At 45.7% G+C, this 15763-nt stretch overlaps 1 protein-coding gene across 1 annotated transcript in view; it reads left to right on the top strand.

Annotated features, from left to right (window-relative positions):
• The window catches only part of LOC144689538 (ribosome-binding protein 1-like), a 150665-nt gene that overhangs the window by 107250 nt on the left and 27652 nt on the right, over positions 1-15763 (top strand). The window contains exons 12-16 of the mRNA XM_078556703.1: positions 2201-2293; positions 8676-8768; positions 9862-9936; positions 15419-15508; positions 15629-15721. Of these exons, the coding sequence (XP_078412829.1) occupies positions 2201-2293; positions 8676-8768; positions 9862-9936; positions 15419-15508; positions 15629-15721 (444 nt within the window). The remainder of the gene's footprint in view (positions 1-2200; positions 2294-8675; positions 8769-9861; positions 9937-15418; positions 15509-15628; positions 15722-15763) is intronic.

Raw genomic sequence — 15763 nt, 5'->3', positions numbered from 1 at the left:
AATGGCCACCATACTCACCTCTGCCCCCCGACTCTCTTGAACTTTGGGGATGTTACTCGTGTCTTCCACCGTGAAGACTGATGCAAAGTACCTATTCAGTTCCTCCGCCATTTCTTTGTTCCCCACTACTACTTCTCCAGCGTCATTTTCCAGCGGCCCAATGTCCACTTTTGCCTCTCACTTTTGTCTCCTGCCGCCTTTGATTGGAGAAACAAGAGCTAGTCTGGCTCATTTAGCACCAGTTTCCTAGCTTGGATTAACCCTCCAGACTCTGAAGTGATAACAGCCCAAAGAGATGCTGTAGATTGCCTGAAGCTGTGTAAAAACCAGGAAGTGGACCTTCCTGGGTAGCTCTGGAGTTTGTCTGAGATAACTTAAGGGCCTGAGGAACTTCCGTTAAGTGGGGATATAACAGAGAAGCTGAGATTGTTTCCAAATCCCTCCCTGACCTCGCCATTCCCATATCTCTATAACCCCCTATAACTCTCCGAAATCGCTGCACCGCTCCAATTCTGGCCTCTTCCTCATCCCTGATTTTAATTGCGCTACCATTGGAGGCCGTACTTTCAGCTGCCAAGACCCTGAGTAGTGGAATTCCCTCCCTGAACCTCACTTCTCTACCTTTCTTTCCTCCTTTACAACGCTCTTTAAAACTTAACCTCTTCAGCCCGTCTTTTAGTAGCCTGCCCTAATATATTTCTTTGTGTGATTCAGTGTCAAATTTTGTTTGAAATCATTCCTGTGAAGCACCTTGAGATGTTTTATTTTGTTAAAGGCTTCAAATAAATGTAAGTTGTTGTTGTTGTTAGAAAGGAGAGGGTTAAGGGGAGATCTGGTTGAGGTGTTCCAAAAGATTAGCAGTTTTGATGGAGTAAATATGGAGAAACTGTATTTACTGACTGGAGGGCTGGTAATGAGACGATACAGATTTGGGATAATTAGCAAAAGAAACAAAGGAGAGATGAGAAGGAATTTTTTTACATCACAGGTTTTTGTGATTTGGAATGCACTCCCCAAAAGGCTGGTGGAAGGAGATTCAATCAAAACTTTCAGTAGGGAGTTGAAATATAATTGAAAAGATTGGCAGTGCTATGATGAAAGAGCAGGGGCAGACCTTTCATAGAGCTGGCACTGGCATGATGGGCCAAATGGTCATCTTCTGTGCTGTGTGATTCTAAAACCAGGGCGAGTTGCACATTGTTTCTGCCACCAGCTGCTTCCATTCAATTAGATGTAAAAATTAAGCTTTGTGTGGCCATCACAATCACCGATCATCACTGTGCAGCTCAAATGGAGATGAGGTCTTGACTCACTTATATTAATTAGCTAAATTCCAGCCAAACCTTTAACTTCAGTCACCTGGCTTCTTTGGTTGGGTTGTTGTGCAGAAAGCAGCTCAGTGGCAACACTCTTGCCTCTAGGGTGGGTCATGGGCTCAAGTCCCAATTCAGAGACTTGAGCACATAATCTAGGCTGACAGTTCATTGTAGTACAGAAGGAATGCCGCACTGACAGAGGTGCCATAGTATGCTAAACCAAGGCACTGCCTGCCCTCTCAGGCTGCCGCTATTTGAAGAAGAATAGGGAAGTTATGAGGTCTTGTGATGGCCTTGGAACCAGAAGCTCTAGGTTCAAGTCCCACTCCAGGACTTGATGGCTCCCATCTACCGTCACTATCCATAGCTCCAGACTACAACATGCATGAGAGAGTGTACGTACGTTCCACAGCAACATGGACTCCTGGTGGGGTGTAGCAGTAGTTTGCTCAATTGGACGGCCAGTATGGATCAGATTGGTATCAACAGCACAGGGTTTGATCCCTGTTCCAGCTGGGATTGATTTGGGACCTGCCTCCTTGCCCTACCCGTGGAGATTGCACCTCTGTGGTTTGGACCTACCTTTGGGCAGAGAACTGAAGAAGAAGGGAAGTTATCCCCAGTGTCTTGGTCAATATTTATCCCCCAACCAACATAAAAAAAAAACTGCTCTGGTTGTTATCACATTGCTGTTTGTGGAACCTTGCTGTGACTGCTGCATTTCTTGCATTACAATAGTGACCGCGCTTCTCAAAGTAGAACATTGGCTGTAAAGTGCTTGGGACATCCTGAGGCCAGGAAAGACACCACATAAATGAGAGTTATATTTTTGCTTTGCCTGTGAATCTGTGCATGGTATGTTATTAAAAACTGTTTCCAAATAGGACCTCCGTGAGAAAAACTGGAAGGCCATGGAGGCTTTGGCATCAGCCGAGAAAATGTGCGGGGAGAAATTCAGTGCTGCTAATCAAATAAAGGTTGTACTCTCCGTGATGTAATGGCATATGTCTGGCGCTTGTGTATTCTTTAGAGGAGATCTTTAGGATTTGGGCTTTACCCGCTAGTCCTCTCAACACATGGTGGGTTCTCACCCTTGACTTTGTGGTAGTTTGGGGGCAGGGGAGCAGCAGTGGTAGGCCAAAAGGAATGTTCAGTAAGGAGTGTTACCTCTACTACACGATATAAAGAGGGATATGATGCATGCGGTTTGCCACCTTGCTCTTGATCTTATATCAGCTACTTTTTCATAAGAGTGTGAGATAAATAATGAGGAAAAATGATTGCTCCCCAATAAACTTCTCTGATGCTTGCTAATTGACACATACGTCAAAACGGTCTCGCTTGTCAAACTAGTCAACTGCCCTTTCGCTGTGGGCTTCCTTGACCTTGTTGTTTCAATGTGTTAGAGTTTAATTACTGTGGGTGCTGTCATTACCGAGTTGTTCTTGTTCATTGGATATTGACAGTTCTGTCCAAAGCATCTCCAGCAATGACTTCACTTTCCACACCTGCACCATCATCTGCAGACACAGGTTCAGCTTCCAGAATTAAGTTGATGCTTAGCTCTGTTACCACAACCCCTCATGACCTTTTCAATGTCATTGTGATCTTGACACTTCTACAGTTTGGGATGAGCAGAAATTTCCTCCATCTAAAAATTGAGAGAACTGTAGGTTTGTACCCTCGCCACCAATGCCACCCCCCCTCCCCAACAACTGTCTCAGGTTGAATCAGAATATTTACAACCTCATTGTCCTATGTGACTCTGAGGTGAGTTTCTTGTCCCATGCCCACTCAGTCACAAAGACTGCCTACTTCCACCTCCATAACATCGCCCGTCCCTGCCCTCGGCTCAGTCCATCTGCTGCTGAAACCTTCATTTAGGCATTTGTCAGCTCAAACCTTACTATTCCAGTGCTGTCTTGGTTGCCTTTCCATCCCCCGCCCTCTGTGCTCTTCATCTCATCCAAAAATCTTATGTTGCCCATGACCTACCTCTCACCATGCCCTGTTAGCCCACCATCCATATGATCACTGACCGGCACTGTTACAAATGTAAAATCTCATCCTTCTGTTTGAAGCCCCCATTTCCCTGCTGCTGCCACTGATCTCTGAAGCTCCCCCACATCACAGCATCTCAGAGTCACAGAATGGTTACAGCACAGAAGGAGGCCATTTGGCCCACCATGCCTGTGCTGGCTCTTGGAAGGAGCAGTGCACCTAGTGTCATTCCCCCATCTTCTTTCTGTAGGCTTGCACATTCTTTCTTTTCAGATAATCCAGCTCCCACTTGAATGCCTCAATTGAATCTGCCTCCACCACACTCGGGCAGTGCATTCCAGATCCTAACCATCTGCTGTGTGAATAAGTTTTTCCTCAGGCTGCCATTGCTTCTTTTGCCATTTACCTTAAATCTAATAGCCTCTGGTTCTCAGTCCTTTCATCATAGGGAACAGTTCTTCCCTATCTACTGTCCAGACCCCTCATGATTTTGAACACCTCTATCCAATCTCCACGCAACCTTCTCTTCTCCAAGGAAAACAGTCCGAACTTCTCCAGTCTATCTACATAACTGGTTCCAGGGATGAGGAACTTCATTCTCATCAATCTTTTCTGCACTCTCTCTAATGCCTTCACATTTTTCCTAAAGTGTGACGCTCAGAACTGGACACAATACTCCCGTTGAGGCTGAACAGGTTTAACATAACTTCCTTGCTTTTGTATTCTGTGCCCCTGTTAATAAAGCCTAGGATGCTGAATGCTTCATTAACTGCTCTCTCAGCCTGTCTTGCACATACACACCTGAGTCCCTCAGTTCCTGCACCCCCTTTAGAATTCTACCCTTTCTTTTATATTGTCTTTCTGCGCTCAAATGTCCTTTGGAAGTACATATACACCACATCACCAGCATTAACCTCATCAAAAAAAATCTCCATCAGTTAAATATGATTTGCCTTTAACAAATGAGTGCTGGCTTTCCTTATGTAACCTGCATTTGCCCAAGTGACTATTCATTTTGTCCTGATAGTTTCTAGAAGCTTTCCCAACACCGAGGTAAAACTGACTGACCTGTAATTCCTGGGCTTTTTTTAAACAAGGGTATAACGTTTTGCACTCTACCAAACTCTCCATTCCTCTGCCTCTGGCCTTTTGTGCATCTAGGCCTCATGTTGTGGAATTCCCTGTGGAACCCTCCACTGGTCTCTTCTCCATTAAGTCCCTTCCTAAAACCTCTTAGATCCAGCAGCTCAAAACTGGGCATCCGTGAGATCCTTTGGGCTATCAGGAATGGCAGAATTGTGTTCCACCATAATCTAGATCCTTGTAGCTAGGTTTATCCCTCACCCTACTATTATCATCAAACCAGGGGACTAACCCTGCTTCAATGATGAGTGCAGGAGGGCATGCCAGGAGCAGAACCAAGCATACCTAAAAATGTGATGCCAAGCTGGTGAAGTTAAAACATAGGTCTCCATGCATGCCAGACAGTGTAAGCAGCATGCGATAGACACAGCTAAGCAATCCCAGAACCAACAGATCAGATCAAAGCTCTGCAGTCCTGCCATACCTAGTCCTGATTGGTGGTGCAAGATTAAACAGAGGAAAGGGTTCTACAAACAACCTTCAGTGATGGGAAAGTCCAGCACGTCAGTGCAAAAACAAGGCTAAAGCATTTTCAATCATCTTCAGCAAGAAGTTCAGAGTAGATGATCCATCTTGGCCTCCTTCTGAGGCCTGCACCATCACAGATGCCAATCTTCAGCCAATTCGAGGTGCTATCAAGCAATGGACGAAGGCATAGGATCCAGCAAAAGCTATGGGCCCTGACAACATCCTGGCTGTAGTTCTTAAGACCTGTGCTCCACAACCACTTGTGCCCCTAGCCAAGCAATTCCAGTACAGCTACAACATTGGCATCTACCTGACAATGGGGAAAATTGTCCAGGTATGTCTTGTCCTCGAGAAGCAGAACAAATTCAACCCTGCCAACTATCAGCAAAGTGATGGAAGGTGTTGTCAACTGTGATATCAAGTGGCACTCAGCAATAACTTGCTCAGCAATGCCCAGCTTGGGTTTTGCCGGAGGCACTCGATTGACACCTCACTACAGCCTTTGTCCAAATATGACAAAAGAGTTGAACTCAATAGGTGAGGTAAGAGTGACTGCCTTTAACATCAAGGCAGCATTTGACCAAATGTGGCATCAAGGAGTCTTTGCAAAATTGAAATCAATGGGAATCGGGAAAACCTCTCCGCTGGTTGGAGTCATACCTAGCACAGTGGAAGATGATTGTGGTTGTAGTCTCAGTTCTGGGACATCACTGCAGAGTCCTTCAAGATAGTGTTCCAGGCCCAACTATCTTCAGCAGCCTCATCAATGACCTTCCCTCCATCATAAGGTCAGAAGTTGGGTTGTTTGCTAATAAATGCACAGTGTTTCAGCACCATTCACAAACTCCTCAGATACTGAAGCAGTTTATGCCTGCATGCAGCAAGACCTAGACAATACTCCAGCTCGGGCTGATAAGTGGCAAGTAACATACATGCCACACAAGTGCTAGGCAATGACCATCTCCAACAAGAGAGAATCTAACCACCTCCCCAATTTTCATTCAATGGAATTACCATCACTGAACATCCTCCACTATCAGCATCCTGGTGGTTACCTTTGACCAGAAGCTTAACTGGATCAGCATATAAATATTGTGCCTACAAGAGCAGATCAGAGACTAGGAATTCAATGACACAGTCTGTCACTTTCTGATAATTGAGAGTAGAGTGGGTGGTAATTGGCCACATTGGATTTGTCCTGATTCCTGTGGACAGGATATACCTGGTTATTTTACGCATTATCAGGTGTATGTTGTTGCAGCTGTACTGGAGCAACTTGGCTAGGGGTGCAGCTAGTTCTGGAGCATAAGTGACAAGTACTACAGCTAGGATGTTGTCAGGGCCCATTACTTTTGCCAAACCCAGTGCCTTCAGCTATTTCTTAATATTACATGGAGTGAATCAAATTGGCCGAAGACTGGCCTCTGGGATCATCCACTTGATACTTCCGGCTGAAAATGGTTGCAACTGCTTCAGCCTTTTCTTTAGCACTGACATGTTGGGCTCCCCCATCATTGAGGATGGGAATGTTTGTGGAGCCTCCTCCTTTGGTTAATTTTAATTGTCCGCCACCATTCGCAACTGGATATGCCAGAACTGTAGAGCTTGAGTCTGATCTTTTGGTTATGGGGTTGCACAACTCTGGCTATAGCATGCTGCTTCACTGTCCAGCATGCATGTTGTCCTTTTACTGTAACTTCACCAAGTTGGCATCTTATTTTTAGGTACGCCTGGTGTTGCTCCTGACTCCCCAAAGCTTGTCTACCATTTACAAGGCAAAAGTCAGGAGTGCAGCAGAATACTCCCTCCCTGCCTGGACGAGGGAAGCTCTAACACTCTAGAAGCTCACTAGCATCCGGGACAAAGCAGCCCCCTTGATCAGCACCTCATCTACCACCTTCGACATTGACTCCTTCCCCCATTGATGCACAGTGACACCAGTTTGTACCATTGACAAGATGCACTGCAGCAATTCGCTGAGGGTCTTTCAGCAGCACTTTTCAAACTAATGACTTCTACCACCAAGAAGAACAAGGGAAGCAGACACACGGGAACATCACCAGCTGCAAATTCCCCTCCAAGTCACACACCACCCTGACTTGGAGACTTAGAGCCATTCTTTCATTGTCGCTGGGTCAAAATCCTGGAATTCCTTCCCTAATGCACTGTAAGTATTCCTGCACCACATGGACTGCAGCGGTTCAAGAAGGAAGCTTACCCCCATCTCCCCAAGGACAATTAAGGATAGGAAATAATGCTGGCCTTGTCAGTGATACCACACCCCATGAATGAATTAAAAACATGTTTAGTCATTTATCCTAAATTCTCCTGTTTTGGTTTCAGGTCCATTGTTGGTTATGCATTTGTGAAGAGCTTTGGGTTGTTTTTCACTATTAAAACGTAATATAAGTGGAAGTTATTGTTTCTATCTCAGCATGTTTAACCAGATAATCACAGCAACAACTTTTATGTAGTGTCTTTAACAATATGAAACATCTCAAGACACTTCACAGGAGCATTATAAAACAAAGCATGATGCTAAACCACATAAGGAGCTGTTAGATCAGATGAACAAAGCTTGTTCATAGGGGTTGGTTTTGATGAGTGTCTTAAAGGAGGACAGTGAGGTGGAGAGGCTTAGGGAAGGTATTCCAGATCTTGGGCCCTAAGCAACTGAAGGCACAGCCACCAATGCTGAGTGATTAAAATTGGGGGTGCACATCAGGCTAGAATTTGAGGAGTGCAGATATCTGTGAGGGTTGTGGGACTGGAGGAGATTACAGAGAAAGGGAGAGACAAGGCCATGGAGGGTTTTGAAAATAAGAATGAGAATTTTAAAATCAAGATGTTGCTTGACTGGGAGCCAATGAGCACAGGGGTGATATGGGAACGGGATTTGGTGAGAGTTAAGATGGGCAGCAGAGTTTTCGATGACCTCAGGGGGTAGAATGTGGGAGACCTGCCAGGTGAGCATTGGAAGAGTCTAACTTAGAGGTAACAAAGGCATGAAAGAGGGTTTGAGCAGCAGATGAGCTGAGGCAGGGGTGAAGTTGGGCTATGTTATGAAGGTGGAAATAGGTGAAATAGTGATGTCAAATATGAGGTCAGAAACTTATCTCGAGGTCAAATCTCAAGACTGTTGCGAGGGAGAAGGATGGAGTTAGTAACTAGGGAACGGAATTTGGAGAGGGGAACTGAAGACAATGGCTTCAGCCTTTCCAATATTTAATTGGATATTTCTGAATTTTGGATAATTTAGCAACAATGGAGCTGTGGAGAGAGGTGCTGGTGAGGTGGAGCTTGGTGTTGTCCACCTACATGCAAAACAAGCTAATGATGCTTCTGTTTGTGTTGGACATGGGTTCCCATCACAGAGAGAGCCATTAATGCAAGTTTGACCTTTAGCTTGATCTCAGAGACAGGCTTGATAACTTTTTGATGTCAGCCATCCTGATTTAATGACGGTATGGGTGCTTATTGTTCAAAAGTCTTCAGCAAATTGATGGAACAGAAGGAGGAATGGGTCCATGATAATCACTAATCATTTACTGATAACTCCCGCCAACAATCTAATTTTTATCAATGGCTTCTCCCTGGTGAGATTACTGTCATGTTGGGAATAGATTTTTTGGACTGGGTTTGGTTACAATTCATGCAAAAATGGTCATATGCCCCCTGACCTCCTCTTCCAGGCCAGAGATCTTTATCCTCACCTCTTAAATTAATCTATTTGTGTATTTTCTTTAGGAAGAGGCAGAGCAGCAGCTGACATTGGTCCACACACAAACCAAAGAAATGCTGCAGGGGCTCTTCCCAGAGGTGTCCGTATCCTCACAACAGGTAGGAGATGATCACTTGCCACCTGAGTGAATTTGTAATTTGAGCTAAACAGCGTGATGAGCGAATGCTGCATTTTTAACAGAAAAGATGGAATTTGCCATTCTAGATTGTATTGTTAGCAATGTTGCTGTATATTTATGTGAGCTCGCCTCATATCACCTTGCATGAAGGCAAGCTGTGCAGATTGAGGGCTGCAGATCCAGTCTGTGCTCAGTTGGCTGATCAGGGTTGCTGAAGAGGGGAAACAAGCCCCTGTACCTAATTGCTGGTCCCTGACTGCTGTCTGGCGACCCCTGCTGGAACATATGTGTATGTCATCCAGTGAGCCCAGCTCAGGCTCAGCTGTCAGACTGTAAACTCAGTAAGAAGAATGTCCATGTGGGTGAGGTGTCAGAGACCTGCCAGCTATTATGGAACAGGGGCTGAACCAGAGGCCTGCTGGTAGCCATGCAGCAGTGCATCAATTGAAATCCTAGTGAGGGTCATGCAATCGTGCCTCAGCAACAGTCAGGGCCTCGAGGATAGGTGGAATGAGAATTGCCAGGAATGCAGGGAACATTCAATCCTTGATTGTTCCCTCTTGTGAATACGAAGAGTATGAATTTGAGCCAAGCTTTTTTTAATATAAAAATGAGTGTACTTAGTGGCGATTTCAGTTTTGTAGTTTTCTCACTTAAGTAACAAACAGAAGCGCACACAGTTACCCTATGTCCTTTGCAGTTGAGTGACATGCATGCAGCTAAATGAATGCAGTGAAAATGGAAAAGCTTTTTAAAAAAAAACGAAGACAAAACTTCAAATTTTACTTAGTAAATTGTTACGGTCTGGAATGCACAGCCCGAAACAGTGGTGCAGACAATTTCAGTCGTTTCAAAAGAGAATTGGATATATAATTGAAAAGGAAGCATTTGCAAGCCTATGAGGAAAAAGCAGGGAGACCGGGACTAATTGGATAGTCCTTTCAGAGGCCTGGTATAGGCAAGATGGACTGAATGGCCTCCTCCTGTGTTGTATGATTATATGATACTAAAGTAAGGCAGTTGCTGTTTAGCGTAACTCAATTCTGTACTAATGACCATATCTTATGTTTCAGCTCTATTGCGACTGGTTACAAGAATTCAAGCAGAACGCCTTGGAATTCCTGAACCAACAGAGCAAAGATCCCTCGGTGAGTACTGGTACAAAAAGAAACAAATGGCTTTGTGCAGGCCTTTTTATTTAAAATTTATCCTCTCTGGTCCCTATCGCTCTGGTTACAGGCATAGAAGCAATAACTCACTCCTTCACATGAGTGGTTGTTCTTCATGGGCAGTAAGCGCTGCCAGACTATTCAACCACATCAGACATCACGGTTGAACCTGAATCCTGACAGTAACCTGATGTTTGCTGATACTTTCCAGCGAGAATCACTGGATAATGATCAGAAGCAGGTGATTTCCCTGGTCTCACACGTGTTCCATTCTTCCTGGGTTCGTACATTCCACATCTGGACTGTTAGTTTCCCCTTTCCCACCATAAGAGGTTGAATGTTCACAAAAGTAAATGAAATACAAAAGGAGTAGGGAGAATGCACACAGCTTTACACTGTGCTTGGATTATAAACAACCTTAAAGATCCATTCATCTCGCCAAACAGTGAAATCAAACTCATATAATCTGGTCCCTCATGCATTATCCTTTAACCTAGGCAGCTTCAATTAACCTGTAATTACCAGGCTGATATATGTCATTCAGCCAATGCTAAAGACAGGTGTTCATAGGTCATTTTATATATATATATATATATATATATATATAAATCATTAGTGGCTTATTGAGATTAAATCTATTGGTGTTGGGGGTGGGGGGGGGGGGGGAGTGGGTTGTGTGTGAGTGGGTGTGGGTGTGGGGGGCGTGGGTGTGGTGGGGGGGTTGTGTGTGGGTGGGGAGGGGTGTGGGTGGGGAGGGGGGTGTGTGTGGGGGGGGAGGGGTGTGCGTGTGGGGGGGTGGTGTGTGTGCGGGGGGGGTGTGTGGGGAGGGGTGTGTGTGGGGGGGTGTGTGGGGAGGGGTGTGTGTGGGGGGGTGTGTGTGTGGGTGTGGGGGGCGTGGGTGTGGTGGGGGGGGGTGTGTGTGTGGGGGGGGGTGTGTGTGTGGGGGGGGGTGTGTGTGTGGGGGAGGGGTGTGTGTGTGTGTGTGTGTGTGTGTGGGGGAGGGGGGTGTGTGGGGGAGGGGGGTGTGTGGGGGGGAGGGGTGTGTGTGTGGGGGAGGGGTGTGTGTGTGGGGGAGGGGTGTGTGTGTGGGGGAGGGGTGTGTGTGTGGGGGAGGGGTGTGTGTGTGGGGGAGGGGTGTGTGTGTAGGGGAGGGGTGTGTGTGTGGGGGAGGGGTGTGTGTGTGGGGGAGGGGTGTGTGTGTCTGTGGGGGAGGGGTGTGTGTGTCTGTGGGGGGTGTGTGTGTCTGTGGGGTGTGTGTGTGTCTGTGGGGGGTGTGTGTGTGTGTGGGGGGTGTGTGTGTGTGTGTGTGTGTGGGGGGTGTGTGTGTGTGGGGGGTGTGTGTGTGTGGGGGGTGTGTGTGTGGGGGGTGGGTGTGTGTGTGGGGGGTGGGTGTGTGTGTGGGGGGTGGGTGTGTGTGTGGGGGGTGGGTGTATGTGTGTGTGTGGGGGGGGGCGGGTGTGTGTGGGCGGGGGGGGTGGGGTGTGTGTGGGGGGGTGGGGGAGGAGGTTGTGGGTGTGTGTGTGAGACTTTCATCTGGCTGAGTACCGCACTACCCACCCCTTCTGAGCAGCTAATGGAACATTTTCCTGCTCCCATGACCCTTGATCAATGCATCCAGAGGCCACCCACCTTTGGAGCTCCATCTTCCCCATGGCTCTGGCACCTGGTCTGAGCCTTCACCTTCAGTCCTCCTTGGTGTGCGCTGTTCACTCCTGACACATCTCCAGTAGCCCTCGCTCAAGGCTGCTGATTTTCCAATCATAGATTTCCTCTCCCCAGGTTCGCTGCTCCTCCAATCACAGTTACGCCTTTTCTCTCTCTCTCTCTCCGACCTCTTGCCAGTGAGGTTAGATGCTCAGTCCTGCCCCTCACTTGAGTTCACTGTTGTGAGGAACCTGTTTTAGTTTAGTGCGTGATACACAACTGTGCAGCAATCTGCAATGTATCTTCACACCTTGGGTACATTGATCAGGAGCAGATGATTTCGAGATGGAATTGCTAGATAATGATCAGGAGCAGGTCATTTCCAGCCAGGTTAATGATTGTAGCAGGATCCCTATGTGGAAAGAATGCAGTATATATTCCTTTAAACACAATATCATCCACAGCACAGAAACGGGCCATTCAGCCCAACAGGTCCATGCAGGCCTTTATGCTCCATATGAGCCTCCTTGCACTTCTCTTCATTTATCTCTATCGGCATACAGGAAGAAAGTAGAAGTAGGGTGTTTTATTTAACTTTCCTTTAAAGACGCCCATGCTGTTTCCCTCAAACACACCAGGTAGCAGTGTCCATACCACGATCATTTTAAATCCTGACAAATGGAGGAATTCCATCCAGACGAATGCAATGCAATGTTACAATCACGCGCTGTTCACTTGAATCTGAGAATTGTGGAAATGATTTCTTTATAAAAATACTTGTCACCTGTTTAAACATCCTGAGGAAAATATGAGCATTAACAATAGGAATACAGCTCACTGTGTGAAGAAGGTCACTGACAGAGCAGTCCCGGCTGTGTCCTAGAAACAGCCATTCTTTTAATGGTGGTTGCAAATTTGGACTCCTGCAGGTGAAGCAGTCTACAGCCAACCAGCCCCAGGAAGGATAGTATGGAAGCATAAAGAAGAATGAGAATATGTTTTACTCTCTATCACTCCTGACCTATCATATATAGACCTTTTGTACAGGTTTAAATTGTTTGGTTTGTATAGTTAAAAAGAAAACATTTAGATGGGATGGTCAAATGGGCAGATAAGTGGCAGATGGAATTTAGTGTGAGGTGATACACTTCAGAAGGAGTAATTTGACAAGGAAGTATTCAATGAACGGCATGACACTAGGAAGTTCTGAGGAACAAAGTGACCTTGGCGTGTGTGTCCATAGTTCTCTGAAGGCGGAGGGGCATGTTAGTGCGGTGGTGAAAAAGGCATATGGGACACTTATCTTTATCAATCGAGGCATAGATTACAAAAGTAGGGAGGTCATGTTGGAGTTGTATAGAACCTTGGTGAGGCCACAGCTGGAGTACTGTGTGCAGTTTTGGTTGCCGCATTATAGGAAGGATGTGATTGCACTGGAGGGGGTGCAGAGGAGATTCACCAGGATGTTGCCTGGGATGAAACATTTAAGTTATGAAGAGAGGTTGGATAGACTTGGGTTGTTTTCGTTGGAGCAGAGAAGACTGAGAGGTGACCTGATCGAGGTGTATAAGATTATGAGGGGCATGGACAGGGTGGATAGGGAGCAGCTGTTCCCCTTCGTTGAAGGGTCAGCCTCCAGGGGACATAAGTTCAAGGTGAGGGGCAGGAAGTTTAGGGGGGATGTGAGGAAAAACTTTTTTACCCAGAGGGTGGTGATGGTCTGGAATGCACTGCCTGGGAGGGTGGTGGAGGCGGGTTGCCTCACATCCTTTAAAAAGTACCTGGATGAAAACTTGGCATGTCATAACACTCAAGGCTATGGGCCAAGTGCTGGTAAATGGGATTAGGTAGGTAGGTCAGGTGTTTCTCACGTGTCGATGGGCCGAAGGGCCTCTTCTGCACTGTGAGATTCTGTGATTTTTCAGTTGACTATAATTTTTGCACTACATAAGTGTAGCAAAAATTTATCATACTCCAATGTGTCACTCAGTGCAGGGCTTCCATACCATAAAGCAAGTATTTAAGTCAACCTGATCCTCTACATTAAAGAGGCCTGTGGATATAAAGGGAAAGGGTCTGCAATCATTGTATACCATGTATTATATTCATCTTTGCTAATGTCTACCTATTGAAAAGAAAGTAACTTGCATTTCTATAGTGCATTTTCACAACATCCCAAAACGCTTTACAGCAAATGAAGTATATTTTGAAGTGTATTCACTGTAATGTTGGAAACATGACAGCCAGTTTGCGCATAGCAGGGTCCCCCAAAGAGAAATGACCAGATAACTTGCTCATGCTTTGGGTTGAGGGATAAATATTGGCCAGGGCACTGGGGAGATTTTCCTTGCTAATCTTCAAATATTGCCAGCGATCCTTTAATTCACCTGAGAGGGCAGGTGGGGCCTCGGTTTGAAATCTTATCTGAAAGGCAGTATCTATTTCGTGCAGCACTCCTTCAGTACTGTACTGGAGTGTCAGCCTGGACTATGTGGTCAATGACAGCTGACATCTATTAATAGCTATGAAAAATAAGATGAGAATTTTTTCCTGAGGGTGGTGAGTCTGTGGAGCTCTCTTCCCCAGAGAGCAGCAGAGGCAGGGACATTGAATATTTTTAAGGCAGAGGTATATAGATTCTTGACTAACAAGGGAGTCAAAGGTTGCTGGGGATAGGCAGGATGGTGGCGTTGAGGCCACGATCAGATCCACCATGATCTTATTGAATGGCAGAGCAGGCTCAAGGGGCCAAATGGGCTCCTCCTGCTCCTAATTTGTATGTTTGTATGTCCATATATTGACCTGTGCTTACTGACAAGAATTTGTGATCACTGCTCAGTCACAGTGCGAATCATTTCACAGTTCAGATTTTTTTCAGGAACTAAATTAATCTACCATCTCAGAGATAACCTCTTCTCTGTGTTCTACTTTTCTTATAATAGTTGATGTGTTTGTATCTAATACATAGATGCATTAACTTTCCAACTCTTGTATCTATGTAAACTGCAACTTATTTATGTTTGAATACATGCCATCCCTCAGTCTCCTTCTGCATCTCATACCACAGTCTATTGATGACAGTTACCACAGTGACTTCTCCCTTATCTTCTGATAAGCCCAAAGGATAAACTATACATACCATCCTGTCTTGGAACTATATCACTAATCCTTCACTGTCACGGGGTTAGAATGCTGGAGCTTCCCCCCTAACAGCACTGTGGGCGTATGTACACCACATGGACTACAGCGGCTCAAGAAGGCGGTTCACCACCACCTTCTCAGTGGCAATTAGAGATGGGTAACAATTGCTGGCCTAGTCAGCGACGCACCAACCCTGTGTAAGAATAGAAAAAAAAAGCTACTTAGCTGTGATTCAATGGTTGTAATCTCATCTCTGTGTCAGAAGATTGAGAATTCAAGTCTTATGCCAGGGGCTTGAGCACAAGACCTAGGATGCCCTGTTTGAGGTGCTGTCTTTTGGATGAGACATTATACTGAAGCCCCATCTGCTCTCAGGTAGACGTAAAAGATCACATGGCAATATTTGTAGAAGATCAGGAGCTTCTCATGATGTCCTGTTCAATATTGATTCAGTGCCATTAAAAAAATGATTATTTGGCCGTTACCTTTTTGCTGTTTGTGGGAGTTTGCTGTGTGCAAATTGGCTGTCAATTTCCTAAATCACAAGCATGTCTGCTTTACAAAAGCACTTCGTTAGATGTGAAACACCTTAGGGTATTCCGAGATCGTTAAATTCTTTCTGGTGCCTAGAAAAGTGTTTATGGTCGTTCATTTCTTCCTCTTCAAACTCTTTCAGGACCTAGCACTTAAGTTAAAGGAAGCCGAAGAAGCCCAAAGCACTTTACAAGCAGATTGTGACCAGTACAGAACGGTTCTCGCCGAGACAGTGAGTTCATTCAAACTCTCCTTTCCTCCATTCACAGGTTAGCAACAGATTTCAGATTTGGCCACAGTGCAGGAGCTGAATATTTCAGTTTATGTTTTTTCCCTCCGCTCAATTTCACAGGAGGGAATGCTAAGAGACCTTCAGAAAAGTGTGGAAGAGGAGGAGCATGTATGGAAAGGAAAGTTAGCAGAGTCTGAGGCACAAGTTCAGAAGGTGAGGCCATGTTTCCGAAGTGTGAAGTTTTCCCGTTCTGTG

This window comes from Cetorhinus maximus, chromosome 14 (assembly GCF_964194155.1).
Source record: "Cetorhinus maximus chromosome 14, sCetMax3.hap1.1, whole genome shotgun sequence".
NCBI classification, from domain to species: Eukaryota; Metazoa; Chordata; class Chondrichthyes; order Lamniformes; family Cetorhinidae; genus Cetorhinus; species Cetorhinus maximus.
Note: the sequence above shows the minus strand (reverse complement) of the source record. Positions and strands in the feature narration are given on the sequence as shown.